Raw genomic sequence first — 17,791 nt, 5'->3', positions numbered from 1 at the left:
GAAGATGAACCAAATTTAAAGACAGAGTGTAATAAAGAAAAAAAAATAGGATACTGGAAGAGAAATAATTGGAAGTGGAAAGAGAACAGCAACTGTGCAGTTCTTGGTAGGTATAGAAACAGTGAAAGTAATAAAATGTTACTTTTAGGTTCATGATTTCCAGAGCCTATAGCAGGAAAATCAGAAACTATGCAAGAGATAAATAAGAATAACTACAAAAAGTTAGCTAAAGATAACCTAGGAGAATGAAAACTTGTTGTACATTGAAGAACAGAAAGAGAACTGCAGATGAGCATCCTCTTTTCTTTTGGGCATAGCAAAGAGCTATGAGCTCAGATTTGGCACACAGATGGATTAGATACAACAGGGAGTTTTACTGTTCACTAACTGGCATTATCTGGTCAGAACTAATAGCTGCACTTGGGCATAGTTTGCTACCTCTATTTTGCGATAGTCTAAATTCTCTTTCCTGTAGTGGGGAGAAGGAGCACGCGAAGTTCATCTCCAGACTATAACTGCATAGTGCTAGAGGATTCATTTTACTCAAATGAATAAGAATGCTTTTCACTTTCTCCTTTGACCCAGGGACTATTTGTCTTTAAATGTCCCTAGAGGGAAGCTAGCAGTAACAAGAGAGGAAGCTTCCGTGGAATATAATAGTCAGAAATATGGATTTAGCTGCAGTACAACAATACTCTCTATTTGAATGCCGAAAACACAAAAATGGCACAGGATACAGCAATAAAGTTTGTGTTTGTTGGTGGCAATTCTTTAAGAAAAATGCTATTGGTTAAAAAGAAGCTTTTGAAGCTGTTATATACCATGAAAAAACCCCAACCTCTTAATTTATGGAAAAACAGGGATTTGGAGAAGCAGAGACTTTTTATCTCAAGCTGACATCAAGCCCTGTATGGTATTCGAGTGGTTGGTTAGCAGCTAACGTAACGGGCCTTCCGTAGTGTCAAGAAGGTGCTTTGCATTTCTTGGTCTGCACACAGAAGCAGAGCCCATTTGCTAAAGAGAAGACTCTCACCAATTTTGCCACATTTGAGTAAGGCCTGGAATGAGCGTGGACTGCCTGACTGCTAGACCCACGGAGGGAAGGGACTTCAACCATTGCAATACTGAGCACCGAGTTTCTCAGCTTTTAGACCCTGTGAAACCTGGGGGATCTCCCATCTGCCTCAGGAAATCCTGGCTCCCAGCACTGGTGTTCTTCCAGATCCGCATCAAAATACCTACTCTAACAAGGGCACCAAAACACAACCATTTATTTATTCTATTTTTTTCACACAAATTACTTGAATTATGTATTCTGTTAGTGATGTGATGGGCTGTATGTTCTCTGAGTTTTGTAGCAGTGTGGTTCTTATTCTTGCAAAATTATAACTGTGACTATAAGACAAATGCTTACAAAAGGAATAAGCCTCCCACTTCAATAATAATCTTCTGCTCTCACCTCTTTTGGAGTATTATAGCAGTATGGACTTATTGTCAGTGAGAACTAGCAACAGTAACGAAAACAAACACAAAAAATAAATGTCTTTTGGAAAGAAGCATTCCTAGAGCATTTCCCCTTTTAACATTTTAAAAAAGCTTGTCACGAATTTTAGATCAGAATCACTGTTCATTTAGCAATACAAGAGAAGACCACTAGATGGTGGTAAAAAACCAAGCCTTTGCTAGCAAAATCTGTGAAAAGAGTTCAGAGGGGCAAAGAAGGGGAGGAGGAGCCACCGTTCAAGTACTGAAGTCGTTATTACTTGGAGTCTATAAAAAGGCAGTTGCACAGTAAGTAATTTATACGTGGCCAGCCTTGACTCTATGGATTTACTCATTCCTTTTCCTCTACTTTTGTCATCCATTCCCACCAAGGAGTCCCCAGCCCCAGATGTCGGCTGAGGAGGTGGGCTGAAACTTCTGCTCTCTGGAGGAAAGGTTGCAGGCGATGAAGAGGAGGAGCAGCTGAAGGAGCAGCTCTGTAAACAGGTACAGCTAATTCTTCGTTGCAAACAAAAGGATACTTTTGAAAACTGAAAATTATTTAGATTGATAAGCTTTCAATTGTATTTGCAACAAGTCACTGACAGTCAGCTTTAAGTGTTCCCCTTATTAAGAATCTGATGGCTTACAACTTGCCCTGAATATTCTTATTACTGAAAGCGTATTGAATAAAACACCCACAATCTAGAATAGAATATTTTTTTTTTGTGACAGAATTCCACCTGTACCGATTCTGTAACATTAATATGTCCTGAAAATGTATGGGTTTGCCTTGTTTAGGGGTTTAATACTATTCTCTTAAGTGAGCATGTTAGCATTGCACAGATGAGCTGTTTACAACACAGTTCATGCAAACTTACGAAGTACAAAGGTCAGGAAAGCATTAAATCTTTTACTGAAAATGTTTGATTCTTAATTGTGGTAATAATTCAAACTTCTATCTATTGTATTCAAGTGATCAGGATCTGCTGAACCTAATGCTATTTTCTTCTGCATTTCTGGGCTCTGAGAATTGAGACTCTGAAAACTGTTTGTTGTTTTGTGTTCAGCAGAATTTCCAGGACATTGTGCTCACTTCTGGGGCACTGAATAGAATAAACAAAACTATGAATGAAGAGCGCATGAATCTCTTCTTTAGTTTGTGGTTTTAATTTCCCAATAAGGATGGACAGAAAAACTCTGAGCCAATCAGAGGTTAATTTAGAATCAGAAGAAGAATATGGTGTGGAAGAGGCAGGATGTGTACAAGCCAAATTAAATAGAAATGGATGGTACTTGTTTTGTCAACTTCTGTGTGTTCTCGTCATGCTACATTTCTTTTGGCAGGATCTTTTGCCTTTTGGAAAATGCATTTACCACACTCCTTGGCAAGTCCCTCAGGAAGAACAGAACGTGTTTTCTTCCAGAGATGAACACGTCCTCTCAACTGTATGTTTCTGAACTAAACCTGAGTGCCTTTGGCAGCAACTTTACTGTGCCTACTGTCAAGAGCAAGTCATCACCATGTGAGCAAGTGGTCATTGCGACTGAGGTGTTCCTAACTCTGGGCATTGTAAGCCTCCTTGAAAATATCTTGGTTATATGTGCAATAGTTAAGAACAAGAACTTGCATTCGCCCATGTATTTTTTTGTTTGCAGTTTAGCAGTGGCTGACATGCTGGTTAGTGTATCTAATTCTTGGGAGACAATAACGATATACTTAATAAACAACAGGCACATAATTATGGAAGATGCCTTTGTCCGTCATATAGACAATGTCTTTGATTCAATGATCTGCATATCTGTGGTGGCTTCCATGTGCAGTTTGCTGGCTATAGCAGTGGACAGGTATATCACTATTTTCTATGCCTTGCGTTATCACAACATCATGACAGTGAAAAGATCAGGGCTTATTATTGCATGCATCTGGATCTTTTGCACGGGCTGTGGCATTATCTTCATTCTTTATTATGAATCAACTTACGTAATCATTTGTCTCATCACAATGTTTTTTACCATGTTGTTCCTCATGGTCTCATTGTACATCCATATGTTCCTCCTGGCTCGTACTCACGTGAAGAAAATAGCTGCTTTGCCTGGGTACAACTCTGTCCGTCAAAGAACCAGCATGAAAGGAGCCATCACTCTAACTATGCTTCTTGGCATCTTCATTGTTTGCTGGGCTCCATTCTTCCTTCATCTCATCCTGATGATCTCCTGCCCTCAAAACCTCTATTGTGTTTGCTTCATGTCTCACTTCAACATGTACCTCATTCTCATTATGTGCAACTCAGTGATTGATCCATTGATCTATGCATTTCGTAGCCAGGAAATGAGGAAGACCTTCAAAGAGATAATTTGTTGCTATAGCCTGAGGGTGATCTGTGGATTATCAAACAAGTATTAAGAAAACAAAGTCAACCCAGGGAAGATTTTCAAAGTGCAACATCTTGCCGTACCTTGTAATTCTGCTGAAATGCCTATGGAACATCTTTCTCCATTCAGCTGTCATGATTTCTGTGGCAATCAGAAACCAATTTTTAAATGTGAATTTACCTTTCTTTCCCTCCATGCACCTCTCACACTGGTCATAGAAACTACTCAGTGCATCTGTATTACAGGGAGAAAGAATATTTTGAATGTCATTCACTCTAGTGAAGACTGGATCTTCTAAGAGGATTGTACAGGGAAAGCCTTATTTTTCTTTCTGCTAAATGCAACGAGTGTGATCTGCCATGCAAATGAGCCCATCAGCATCTCATTGCATGTTTATATTGATATTCTCTAGATACAGCATGGCTTATTTTGATGCCTAGAATTAACAGGTTTCTTACTATTTCCTTCTGAAGACAAAAAATCAGAGAAGTAGCTCCCATTATTAGGGTTCACATACCTCTCTCAACAGTTATGACCAATATATATGCACATATCAGCAGTCTTGTATTCCAGTTGTGACTGTTACTGTCATAAAATATCTATTATGTAAGAGGATAGTAAGTATAGTAAGTAAGATATCTTTCCACAAGATTTTCCAGGTTGGATACAGTACATATCTGACTACATGTGTTCTTCTCATTGTGGGGTAAGATATACCATAGGTGGATTTTTAGACTGAATGTCAAGACTGAGCTGATTCTAGTTTGTCTGTTTTCTTCATTCACCAGGGCCAGGGAAGTAAAAGGTGCAGGGCCTCTAGACAGTCATTTAATGTTTTGTGAAGAAGGAAAGACTGCATGAGTGGCTGCTTTTATACAGACATTAGAAAAGTGTTTCAGCTAGGGGCAGCTTTTGTAACTGGAGGAAGCTCTGCTGTAGATTGCCTCTTTCAAGCTGGGAGAGACAAAACAAGTTTGATAATCAGAAAGGGCAGGAGATAATGGCAAAACAGGGATTTCAAAAACTCAGACACATGTAGCTATAATAGAGTCCTGGCTTTTGCTCCCCAAACAAACAGATTTTGTCTTTATTGAGAGGATTCTACGGTGAAATCCTCATGCATTTTGTGTGAGTAATTTGCATCTAGTCATGCTCTCATAAACATGCTGTTCTGCAACAGCTATGCAATGTGCGAAATACTGTATTTATCACAGATGAAGGAAGTGCAACTGACATTGGTTTCTTAATGCTAATGGATGGTACAGATCCTGCACTGAGATATAAGCGATGAAAATATTTCAAGCAGCGATATCCTACTGACTAGATATCATAAAATAAATTGAAACAATGAATTGTTTCTTCCAACAAGCTGAAAGAATAACCCTTGTTACATTTGGTTTAGGGATGCTTTAAAACTTGTTGTCAATAGAAGGACTATGATTGACTCAATGGGCCTTAGATTATACACTCAAAGTAGAAATCCTAATCAGGTATTAGGAGAATTTTTTTACCATAAGGGTGTTCAAACATGGGAACAGGTGTCCAGTGGTTGTGTAGTCTCCATCCTTGGAGATATTCAGAACTTGACTGGACACAGGCCTGAATAACCTGGTCCAAGTTGAAAGCTGACTCTAACTTTGAAGTTGGCCCTTCTTTGAATGATTTGAAATAGATGACCTCCACAGGTCTCTTCCAGCCCAAGTTATTCTGTGATTCTATGAAACAGTTTACGTATTACGATAAAATTATAATTTTCCCACTACTAACTTAATCTTATGTGTAAGAAGAACTGTAAAATATTATCTTCCACATTATCTTCTTAGAAAGATAGCATACTTTGTGTCTTCATTTGCTTTGGAGGTCTCTGGCAGGATAAGTAAAGTTCATCTATATCACCAGAATTAAACACTTTGTCTGCTGCAGCTTAAAATATATACTGCCTTCAGCTTGTACGTATCTCCCTCTGATATGAGTGGGAATGTTATTCTCAGTGGAGACACCGTATTATGTTGACTATAAATGTAATAGTTATATCAGTGCACTAGGCACTGTAATCTTCCTTAAGTTATACCTGAAAATGGGATTTCAGAGGTATGTTTGTGGTTGGTAGTAGGAATCTTGCCTTGTTTCAGTCCACCCCTGAACCCTACCCATAAATGACACCTAGGTGTGCTCTTTACAAACAGCAAAAAGGAGACAGTTCAATTGCATATTTAAAGGCACCAGCTGATGTTGTACATAAATCATTAAATCCTCCCTGGGTATCTCAAATAAGACAATCTTGTATATAATTGTAAATCAACAAAGAGGAAGCCAAAACTGTAATAGCTTTGGGTACTTTCCTGAATTGTACATTACTTTTTTTTTGTTGGAAGTTTATCTGGTGTATAAACACAGACATATGAAGAAACTATTAAACTAAACTGCTGTAAAACCCACTTTTATTGGTTATTCATTGTAACATATCTGCTAACCTTACAGATTATTCACAGAGGAAATATTGCATTACAAGTTTCACTTCTCAATTTGAACAGACACCTTATTGAAAAACACATTCTGAAAGAAAATTATGGTCTAATACAATGTATTTACATTCATGTCTATATTCCTCTAGGTGTCAGCATCACATCCACGTAATAACCTGTACAGGTGAGGAGCTAAAACAGCTCAAGGGGAAAATGAAAGCATTTTCAAGCACAGACTAGAACAGTTCCTTCAAAAAAGGACTGTTTACATTACAGGAATCCGTATAAAACAGATGTTTCTGTGAGGCCATGACGTGTTTTAACCTTTTTCTTTCTCCTGCTTAGCTGCAAAGTAAAATCAACATTTAGCATGCTTTCACTTCTACCAAAGCTTGGAAAACACTACATATTCTGATAGATTGGGACAAGCAAGCATTGTGTAAGTACAAAATTTGGTGTCAAAGGACAGTCATGAAAAAATTAGCTGCTAAGCTGTCATTGCACTGTGTCCCCACAGCTAATGGTACTACTTTTGCTTACACTGCCAGTGATTAACAGTTTGGTATTAGTCATTGGAAAGAAGCTCAAACCACACTATCTCTGTCCCAGAGCTCCAAAACCAATTTCTATTGCTCATTGCTCCTTTGATGACTGAACGCTTCACTGCCTCTAACTTGTATGCCACTATTTTAAAGTTTTTAATAAAAAATTATTCTGAACTCACCTCTGTTGCAGGTGGGGTTAACTTCTATAAACTCACAAAGAGTGGTCAAATTACACCTGCATTTTAAGTAGAGTAGTAGAAGCAGGGAGTCTACCAAACAACCCGACATTTCTAGCTGCACCAGAACTTCATCTAGTGAAGCAGAAGACTAGATTCTTCAGTCTATAATCACGCAAAACGTGGTTGATGGTAGGCATGTTGCTCTGTCTCCAGATTACACTGAAGTACTTAATATGCTGCTCTAAGTTTTGCTTGCTTTACTAGATTGAAGTGGAAGGTTTGCTTTTGCAAATGATGGCATTGCCTGGATAATCCTATACACAGCATGCTCCTATGCCAGCATTAGGAAAATCTGAATCTTTTCTCCAGGCTGAAACCACAATAAGGTACCTGGAAATACTACTTTTCCAAGAGCCTTAGCATCTCCTGTAACACAAAACAGTCATAACTGAAAGGAGCAAAGAGGTTGTTTATGATCCTGGGCTTTATAATCCTGCTTTCCAAATGCGCACAAGTCTGTCAGAAAGAGCTCTAACTACTGAATACTACCACCTCTGGGCCTGGCCTGGGAGAGGTGATTGTTTTCAGCTCTACAACCTACAGGCCTGCAACTTCTGTGCAACCAGTGTCCAACTCCATTTTGAGAGTGGGTTGCACATTCCCACTGCTTTGACTTTTCCTCTTAGAGAATCTTCTCTGAGTGGCTCTCTGGAGACTTCAGTTGCATTTTTCAGGCACCCTATGCAAACTAAATGCAGAAACCACAGGAATTTCCTGCACACACAAACTTTAAGAAGGCAGAAAATTCTGTACAGCTGTGGAAAAGCAACCAACTCCCTCACACAGTCTGCTCTCTGAAATCTCAAAAGGACTCTGTTTTTTCTCCAAAGCCTTCCTGGGGATTCTCCTGCCTCTCTTGCAGTAAACTCTTCTTCTGTTGCTGGTCAGCTTCTTGCACAGAAGACCAGCTCATGGTGACCATTGCTGTATTCAGGGATTGCAATGGACAGTTCCAGTCTTTGGCTGTGTTGATTTGCATAAACAGTGCACTACTTGTTAGGTATGGTGAGTGAATAAGATATGGGAACCTGCATGTGGAAATGAGGATCCCCACATCAGCGACGGAGAGTCATGCAGGCTGCCGTGGAATGGCTTGTGTAAGCTTCTGTGCCAGGTTATCTTCAGGTGAGATGCTCTCCCTCCTTTTCTAATCTTATCATGTATTACAACCTCAGCTGTGTGCATCTTGGATCCAGTTTGTTGTTCATCTAAGACAGAAAAGGAGAATCTGAGCTTGTCTATACTTATATACATGCCTATATGTGTGTGACGTCTTACTCCCAAATATAGAGTACCATTACAAGTAACATCAACAAATGAAATGTATGCGAGGGTGTACAGTTTCTTTTTCCCTAACCTTTCTGCTCTTTGTCATCCAGTTATGTGTTATACTACCTTCCGATTTGCAGCTTGTTTCTCATGTATTTCCTCCACTTGTGAACAAGCTAGCAACAGTCTAAATCTGAAGTAGAAGAAAAAAAACCTCAAGTGCTTTTTGCATCCTGAGCTTTTGAAAATAATAGTGAATCAGTGTGACAGAACAAAAAATTCTCCTAGCACCTGTCACACTCAAAATTCAGAAAAATTTAAATTCTTATGGTCCTTAAGCACTATCCATAGAACAGTTTCTCCTCAAGCTGCTTGCCTAAAAAACCCTCGGAACACGTTACTGACTGTACTGAGCACTGAGAGTGAAGGGTCTCCATCAAAATAAAGAGCAGCTGTTTAGAGGAATTGTACAAATCCTGGACTTGTGCATGGTAATCCTCTGGAATATCCTTACAGCTTCCAGCAAGCTATGGTTTAGGGACTTGTTGAGTAGGAGGTTATATTTACGGCTTTGTGACTGATAGCTCTCAATGAATGTTTCTCACAAGAATTTATCTGATCACTTTTAGATCTCTTTATACTTGTTCACAACATCATGTGACAGTAAGTTTCCCAGTTTAGAGAAGTTGTATGGAAAAATGATTTTTTTTCTTTTATAAAACATCTGCTTGGAAGTTTTCTTCAATGCCCCTGAGTCCTCATGTTCTAAAGAAGAGAAATAACTCGTCCCCATTCACTTTCCCTGTGTGCCTACTCCCTTACACTCCCCTATAAAGTTTCGCTTTTCCAGTCAAGTATCCTAGTCTGTTTAATCTCTACTAGTATTTTCATATTGTGTTGTTTTTATGTTGTTTTTATAGACCTACTCTATTCATTCTTACTCAGGACCAGATAAGCATGTGATAATCCACATATAGGTGAAAACAAGATTTCCACAGTGCCAGATGATGCCTCATGTTTTGTTCTCTATTCTTTTCTTAGCAGTATGTAACAATATGTTTTCATTTAATACAGCATTCTCCATAATTTGGAAAATTTCAAGATCTCTAAAAGAATTCCCTCTCTGCAAATGCACATAGGAACACATACTCTCTGTTCTTTAAGTAGGCTTACATTTTCGACAGTGAGGACTTTGGTCATATATCAGCACATAAAGTATGTGCCAAAAATATGGTGCTTAGGAGTGCTTCTGTGTTTCCAGGTCCAAGTACATGCCTTGCCTGTGTCCCAGCTTTGTAGCAGAACTCAACTGATGGACACAGCTTCCACCTCCCTGCCTCTGATGGGAAGGAAGCCTGGCCACAGAGGCTGAAGGGCCTTACAGTGTGTCCCAGCCATGCTCTGGGTGGCTAAGGATCAGGAACCCCATGTTCCTCCTCCCAGAAGCCCTTCAATTCTTTGAGAACGGTGGTAAGAATGTCATTTGTGCAGCTACCTCCAGATGGTGATTCATCACTCCTGTCCTTTCAATTAAGCTAGTTTTACACCTGATTAAAGCAAGATGAGAACTGGCACTATAAGCTTTGCATGCTGGCTCCAGATGATTTTCAAAGGCACCAAACGAATTTTTTGAAGCCCTGTTACATAAATGCCCTGATTAACAGCAACAAAACAAAACAAAAACTCACAAAGAAGATGGGATTAATTTTTCTCTCTAGTTTGCCAGTTTTTAACAGGACACAGTTACTTTTGGCAAGCAATAAGTAGTGTGGCCTGTAAATTAGCTTTTTCATTGGCTTTTGTATCTTACACAGAAACTTCATGCCTACTTCATCTACCTCCTAAAAATGACCCTAGGAATACCGATCATATTTGTATTATGCCTTTTGTTTGTCATAGGTTTTCTCTGAACTGCTTTCTGGAAAGATTTGCATGGGTTTTGAGACAGGACCTAAATTCATGAACTTCTATGCCCCATCAGTTCATAGTGCTGGGGTAGCCTTACATAGACCTTACTATTATTTCTGCTTCACAGGTTCCTTGTGCTTTTTAAAGTCAGGGGAATCTGTTCAGGATACTCTTCCTTTCAAAGTGTAGCAGGAAATACTCCTATACTTTATTTTAAATCTATAGCAACATAATTATTAGTAGTGCTAACACAAAAACCTGGACATAAGTCAGCAATGTGCACTCGCAGCCCAGAAGGCCAATTGTATCCTGGGCTGCATCAAGAGGAGCATGGCCAGCAGGTTGAGGGAGGTGATTCTGCCCCTCTGCTCTCGTGAGACCCCACCTGGAGTACTGTGTCCAGTTCTGGAGTCCCCAACATAAGAAGGACATGGACCAGTTGGAGAAGGTCCAAAGGAGGGCCACGAAGATGATCAGAGGGCTGGAGCACCTTTCCTACGAGGACAGGCTGAGAGAATTGGGGCTGTTCAGCCTGGAGAAGAGAAGGCTCTGAGGAGACCTTATAGTGGCCTTTTAATGCTTAAAGGGAGTCTGTAAGAAAGATGGGAACAAACTTTTTAGCAGGGCCTGTAGCAGTAGGACAGGGGGTAATGGTTTTAGACCATTAAAAGTTAGTGGGAAACCAATATGTCAAAAAATAGATTCGTTTCTCATGTTCCAAGGACCAAGGACCTGCCAGCTGTCCACAGTGGGGCCCTGGGATTCAGTGCTCTGACTGGGGGTCTCTGAAAACTCGGCTCATAGGCAACCTGCTTAACTCACTGGGAAAAGGTAGGTTAAACTTTCTACTTCTCCCAGGCTTAAGTTCCCTGCTTGGTAAGCACAGTTTGTAAAGTGGGTGCTTAAAAAGCCCTTCTTTCAAATGGCAGAGGAAAGAGATGAATCACTTGAATTTAAAGTGCAGTTCCAATGACAGTTCATGTCCCTGCATAAAGTGCATAAAAAATGAAGAGGTAGGAGGTAAGTCCTTGAATGAAGTCCAAGTCTTTCATCTCACAGTGAAGCTGCTAAATATTCAGGTTTTCTCTATGAAAAGGGACATTGGCACTGCCACCTGTGAATCTGGAGGTGGATTTTTGAAGGAAAATTCTGTGAAGAAAAAAAATAGTATTTGGGGTGTAGCTTGCAGTTTTAGTTACAGTCCAGGGAAAGTCTGACAGTCCCTCTGGCGAAACAATTGGAAACAACCTTTTCAGTTAATTCTGACTGGACAATTTTCAGATGGTATCTGTGGTCTGTAGCCCTCGGTGCCTCTGCCATCCAAGGCAGAGGTGCTCAGCTTCCAGAAAACTGGAAGATGTGAGGACTTTAGGTATAAACAAGTGACAGGTGGATTTAGGCTCCCAGCTCTTCATTCAGCTCCTTGGTTTTGTTGGCCACATGCCTGACACTCCAGTCATGTGCGATTAATAACTGAATTTAGCCGTGGCATTTTAAGCAATACACTGGAACTGTATTTAGAGTGGGGGATATTGAAAACATGTCCAGCTTAATTAGAAGGGAATGGAGAAGAGGAAAGCCACCCTAGAGCTACCTCATGGGAGACAGCCCTGGCATACAGACAAGCGGAGGATCAAAGGCCTATTGCAAAATGTAATAAGTAAATAGATGACAAGTACAACATTAGCTCTGGTGGACCTTTAGAAGGGAAGGCAGGCGATACAAGGAACACCGTGTGTATTTCAGATGACCTTTCACTGCAAATGTCAGTCAGAAGATTGTACTGAATTTATAAAGAAGGTAATAAATAATTGGACTGAATAATGAAAGATTTAATGCTCAGAGAAGAACCAGAGCAAATATACAGGGAAATCAGACACCTGGAACCACACATACTTTAAAACTTTGCTGAATTGATAATGGCCAGTGAAGTGTCAGTGTTGTTAGTGTTGTGAAAAAAAGCATTTAATGACAAGAATATAGCTAATAATAATGAAGTAAATCTGTGGTTAACTGAGGGAGCTGATGGAGAGGAGGCCCGGTGGAGGCTGCTCCTAGACCTCATCCTAGGTCACAACTGCCTGCAGCAGATCCCCTCCAAAATGCCGTCTGGTTCTGGGAGGGGGCTGTCCATGTGCCCCGGACGGTTGTGTGCTTTGGAAGACATATAATAAGCCTGCAGCATAGAAAAATAGAGAGGTATTTAACCATCTCCAAATTGATTTTTGTTTTGTTTTGTTTTGTTCTGCAGTTTACCTTTCAATTATGTTTTTGATCTTTCAGCTTGACTGAGTAAAATAACTTCTGAACAGAGCTAATTAAGCCGATATTTAGAATTCAGTAACATTGCCCTTCTGAGAGTCTCAGGGTATTTTGCAAACACTAATGAATCAAATCTCAAACCATTGTTGCAAGATTGCTTACAGAAGTATAGCATCACCCTGAGGGTGAAGGTAGAGACGTAAAGATGAGTCATTTCTGAAAGCAGAGTTCTAAAATCCTGATTTCATCCCTTTGCAGTTATGTGTTGCTTCTCTGAAGCCACCACACAATCTGAAGAACTGGGCTTCAAGACACAAAACAGATATCCAAGGTGCAACATGGGATGGTAGGATAGTCTCAAGCTGAGTTTCTTCATGCCAGACCTGAGAAAAATGGTTCTGCCCTGTGGTACCAGCTGTGACTCTGGCATCCCGACTGGGCTGCATGGGCAGGCAGGGCATTTCCTCCTCTCAAAACGTGGATTTCCAGCCCTGACTCTTCCTCCTCCCTCCTGGGAGCCCAGACACAGTGAGAGCACAGGAGGAAGTATTCAGGTACCAGTGCAGTGTTTGCTGATGAGGTTGATTCCTCAGGGAATAAAAACAATTGAGTGTATTCTGCTTTTTTTTTTTTTTTCTAGTTGCTGGGCTGTGGCCGGTGGCCTGTGAGTGGCATGTTTGTCACAGCTCCAGAATCTCTTTGCAATGTGAAAAACTCTGAAGCAGTAGCTATGGTCACTGCAATGAATGGAGCTGGAATAAAGAAATAATACATTCTTAAAACATAGGTTAAGGATAGGGAGTGAGACACTGTGACTTGCAGGATGTGAAATTGTCTGGAGGTTTTTCAAACTGTTTGAGAGCACTTTGCTCACTAGTGAGCCCTCCTAATGCATCCCCAGTTCTCTGAAATGCTCGTACTGCTTAGGACTGTCCTCTGATAACAAACCGAACACAATCTATTTTCTGTATTAATTAATGGAAGCAGTCATAGTCAACAGGATTTCGAGGCTTAAGGGTGTCATATTTTTTGCTGCTGACTTGGATGTTAGCAATAAGTAAGGTACATTTTCCTTAGACTGGCATTGCTTTTCTAATAAGCCAAGCCACAGGGGAAGGACACTTTAAAAGTTGCTTGATGGGTTTCTGCATTTTCCTATGGATTTAAATTTAACTGCACTTTCAACGTAATAGCTGCTTTCATTGAAAACACTTTTCAGACACTGAAACTTTTTAAGGCAGAGGTGGGATATCACTAGTACAAAGATATAGGAAAGTACTTCTAGATTGAAATGACCAACCTAATTCAACTTGTTAAGCTATTGATTCTTAAACCTAATAATTTTGCCACTGGAATTCCTATCAGGTACTCTGATATGAGCATTTACATCCACCTTATTTCGGTTTTGGCTTGTAGTGTGGGGCTTGGTAGTTCCAGAAGGAAGCGTATTCAGGCTGTAGCTCAAGGGCTTAGAAAGGATGACAGTAGTCTAAAAATATTATTTATTATGGAAATGCCTTGGCAAAACCACAAACAGGGCAAAGGCAGAAACTTGTGTCAACTTCTTCCTGTTATTTTCTGAGGGAGGTAGAAAATTCTCCATAAAAAAAAAAGGAAGTTAGACTATGAAATGCCATTTCTTGCTCTTGAAATGTGCAAATACATATAAATTAGATGGAGATTTGTTAATGACATCCACAGTTTTAAGCTAATATTTTACTACAACTTGAGGTGTTTATAAAACCAATGGAAGCAATTTTTATTGTGCAGAAATTATTTTTCTTGTATAGGACAGGAATAATTTAAAAGTCTTTTCGATTTCTCTCCTAAGGCACATTTGACACCCAACTTGTTAGGGGCATTAGGCCTGTTGCTGGAGAGCTGTCAGTGGCCCTCTACCTCTGTTTTTTTGCATTGATTGCGCTGCAGATGGGGCAGTTTTTTGTTGCAGTTATAATGGTTTTCTTTCCAAATTTACTCCTTCACCAATCTACTGCTCCAGTCTAGTAGTATTATGGGTCCACTGAGAGCTTCTTCCTTAAGTAACCAAGGACTTCCATAGCAGCTAGTGGTAAGCACTGCTTGTGCCTCCTGCAGCAACACATTCCTCTGCACTGCAGAAACAGACTAAATTTAAAATGAGTTCGTTCTGTGGGAAAAAGAAAATCAGTGATGGATGGAAACAAGCAAAGCTTTTAAAAATACCTTAGTTGTTTTACTAAGGTTGTTGTCTTTGATTACTCACCCTATATGTGGCCATCTGGTCTCAAATCCCCTTAGTCTATCTGCAGTCAGATGGTTTGAGGGCATCTTTTTCAGTTTGTGGTTTTTCCTTTGAAAGAGATCTGTAGCTGACTGGCACCTGCTGTTCATTAACTTTGTGGCAGCATTCTTGATTTAGCCTCCAATTCAAGCAAACACATGAGAACAGCTTGCTCTTTACAAGTGCAAACTGTCTTTCTGAGATCTGCAGGACTGTTTGCATACTCGATGACTCTGGGGTGAGAGGACGGCGCTAGAGATCCCATGACTAGATGCAATATCGCTGCGTAACAAAGGAAAACATGGCACAAAGACTGACTTGAGGCTTTCAGCTAATCTAGCCAACTAAACGGGGTATTGTATTTGGGCTAAGTGTAATAGCCAGCCACTGACAGCAGTGTCAGTGCCTGTTATGCTTCTCACAGTCTTGGCATCAGCTTGTTTACGGCCGCTTCAGAGACCTCTGCACTGTGACCCAATGCAAGAGCTAGACGTACCCTGAGTAAATTGCTTAACTGGATCATTGTCTCCCTATTCTGCACTTGACAGATTTAAGTGCCTAATGAGATTAGATGACTCTTCATGTCATTTATTTTTGCAAGTGTCATTAATCTCTGCCCCTTCTTCATATAATAGGCACGTATTTCTATCCCAAGCAAGCTAATGAACAGTGATAGCTCTGTTCTTCTTAAGGGGTAAATTAATATGGTCCAAAATAAGTTTGTATACATTTATAAATGTGGAATTTCATGCTAGAAGCTTTCACGAGCCCAGGTTAAAACCAGAACATCAGAACTATACAAAGATTAACACAAGAATTGAATCAGAAATGACAGTACAAGTGAATAGCCTGAACTGTGAAGTAACTTTGCACAAAATTTTGCTTCAACTGAGAAGTGTTAAGGACATAATTAATTAATAAAAAATGGAAAGAAGAATTAAGGTCATAGAATAATTAATTAAAATTAATTCACCCAGATCTAGCAGTGATGTGACACATTTAATTCATCAGCTAATTTCCTGGAATTGTTTAACCTTATTTGAATCAACCATGATTAACCTTATTATTTTTGCATTGATTACAGTTACTGCATCTCTAACCATCTAGAGATTTGCTTATTGTGTATTTTTGCTCCCTCCAAAATAATTAGCATGGAAAGCAATTCATTACAAAAATTGGAGGAGGTAAAATGTAAGAGAATAGTAAAAATCACCTTAAATTCATGCCTGTCAGTGTTAATTTTTAAATTCCCACAAGTAAAAGGATCAGTTTTCATTCTAGACATTCATTCTACCGCCAGGATGGTAAACTGTGTAAATAAAATTGTAAAAGATAAATGATAAAATAATTCCTGGTTGAGATGGGAGAAAGTCTTTGGTATAAATTTAGAAATAAGTAAAAGTGTTTAATTATGGGTTCTAGAATGGTTCAGAAGTTTTCAAGTGTACGTTTAATGTTTAACTTGATTTGAGCAGAAATTCCTATTTAATATTAACATCTGTGATGTCTGGATACCATTTTAGTAGCCCCATAATCTATCTGGTTAAGAATTATTTTCAAACAGATGTCTTCAGTTGGTAGTGCTTGTACAGTGCAAGTTTCTATCTACTTAGATTTTTTTTTGTGGGTCATCTTATAACCCATTTGAGTTCCCCTGGTGCAGATTGTTTTGCCAACTTCTCTGTCTGCGAATCAGGGATTGCCGGGCCATTAGGAGTTACTAACACCTTGATTTCCTGTGGCTTTGACACAGGGAGGAGCAGTGGGGGTGGTGTGATACAAAGACCGGGGCTAAGAAGTTGACTGATGAATGTATAAATAAGCATCATGGATCTTTATGCAGCAGGCAGGACGTTTGGAAGGATGTTCCAGATGCCCTCTGATGGTACTTTTTTTTTTTTCTTCCAGGCAAGATGAAATGCAGGAAGAACTATAAAGGGCTTGATTAGTTCCCAGTTATATGAGTGATATTATGTTGATCTTCATTTTACATACTCCGTTATATAACCTGTGATTAGGTGACAAAATAAAAGCCCATCATTACTGGCCACTCTGAAGATACACTCTTCTGCTGTATGACTGTTTCTTGCAAATTCTTACTAAAGTGCTAAAATATTCTAATTTAGACTTTTTTCCTTCTAATGAAATTAAAAGAGAATGAATAAAGCAACCATTGTGCCTCAGTCTTTTCCCCCAAACTAAAAGTGAGTGGAAATGCAGTAAATGCAGAATAAGAATTTCCTAAGGACAGTCTCAGCTGTAGAATGCCATTAGATAGAAAATATCTGAAAATACTCATCTTAATCCAACAACAGATTTCCTAGGAGCGCAATGGACTTTTTAAAAAAGGAATGGAGAGCTGAAGAGGCAGACTATTTGAATCCTTGGTGGCCTAGACTGAAAATTGCAGCCTGGTCATAGCTGGAAAAAAGGCACCTGTTCAACTGCAAGAAGACAAAGGAAAAACCTGTGATCAAGTTTTCTCTCTTGTCCCAGCCATCTCATAATCATGCATTCCCCTTGTGAGGGAGAAGGGAAGTGAGAAGCACTGCCTGCTTTCTTACCGTGAGACACTGTGGGAAGTAATTTTGTGCAGTTGTGACCAAGGAACAAGCTCAAGAGCACTGAGCTGAACATTTTGTCCCAACACTCCCTTTTATCCATCTAGTGCCAGCATGCTAATTGGCCTGGAAACTGGGATCAGGATTAGGATTGTAATAAACATATTTTCGTAGATGTTACAGATGCAATCTTCACTCTCCTGCTTTATGTAATATAAACACAGAGTAATTCATACCCGAGCCACCATCATGCAGGGTTAGAAGGGACAGGAATATCCCGCCAATGCACAGATAGGAATAGCTGGGACTTAAGGTTTTAATACACTTCAATTAGCAATGGGACAACTTTCATGACTGGAGCAAAAACTACAAGCTTTTTTTGCTGTGTCTGCCAGCCTCTTACGCTACAGTTTATAGGGGA

General features: G+C 39.7%; 1 protein-coding gene across 1 annotated transcript; it reads left to right on the top strand.

Annotated features, from left to right (window-relative positions):
• Positions 1 to 1,829: 1,829 nt before the first annotated feature.
• On the top strand, positions 1,830 to 6,296 carry MC5R (melanocortin 5 receptor). Its single transcript, XM_010117923.2, has 2 exons — positions 1,830 to 1,989; positions 2,830 to 6,296. The coding sequence occupies exon 2, from the start codon at positions 2,912 to 2,914 to the stop codon at positions 3,887 to 3,889; it is 978 nt and encodes a 325-aa protein (XP_010116225.1). The 5' UTR covers positions 1,830 to 1,989; positions 2,830 to 2,911; the 3' UTR covers positions 3,890 to 6,296.
• Positions 6,297 to 17,791: the final 11,495 nt, after the last annotated feature.

This window comes from Chlamydotis macqueenii, chromosome 2, assembly GCF_036417535.1.
Source record: "Chlamydotis macqueenii isolate bChlMac1 chromosome 2, bChlMac1.mat, whole genome shotgun sequence".
NCBI lineage: Eukaryota > Metazoa > Chordata > Aves > Otidiformes > Otididae > Chlamydotis > Chlamydotis macqueenii.
The sequence above is the reverse complement of the archived record's forward strand: the minus strand, read 5'-3'. Positions and strand labels throughout refer to the sequence as shown.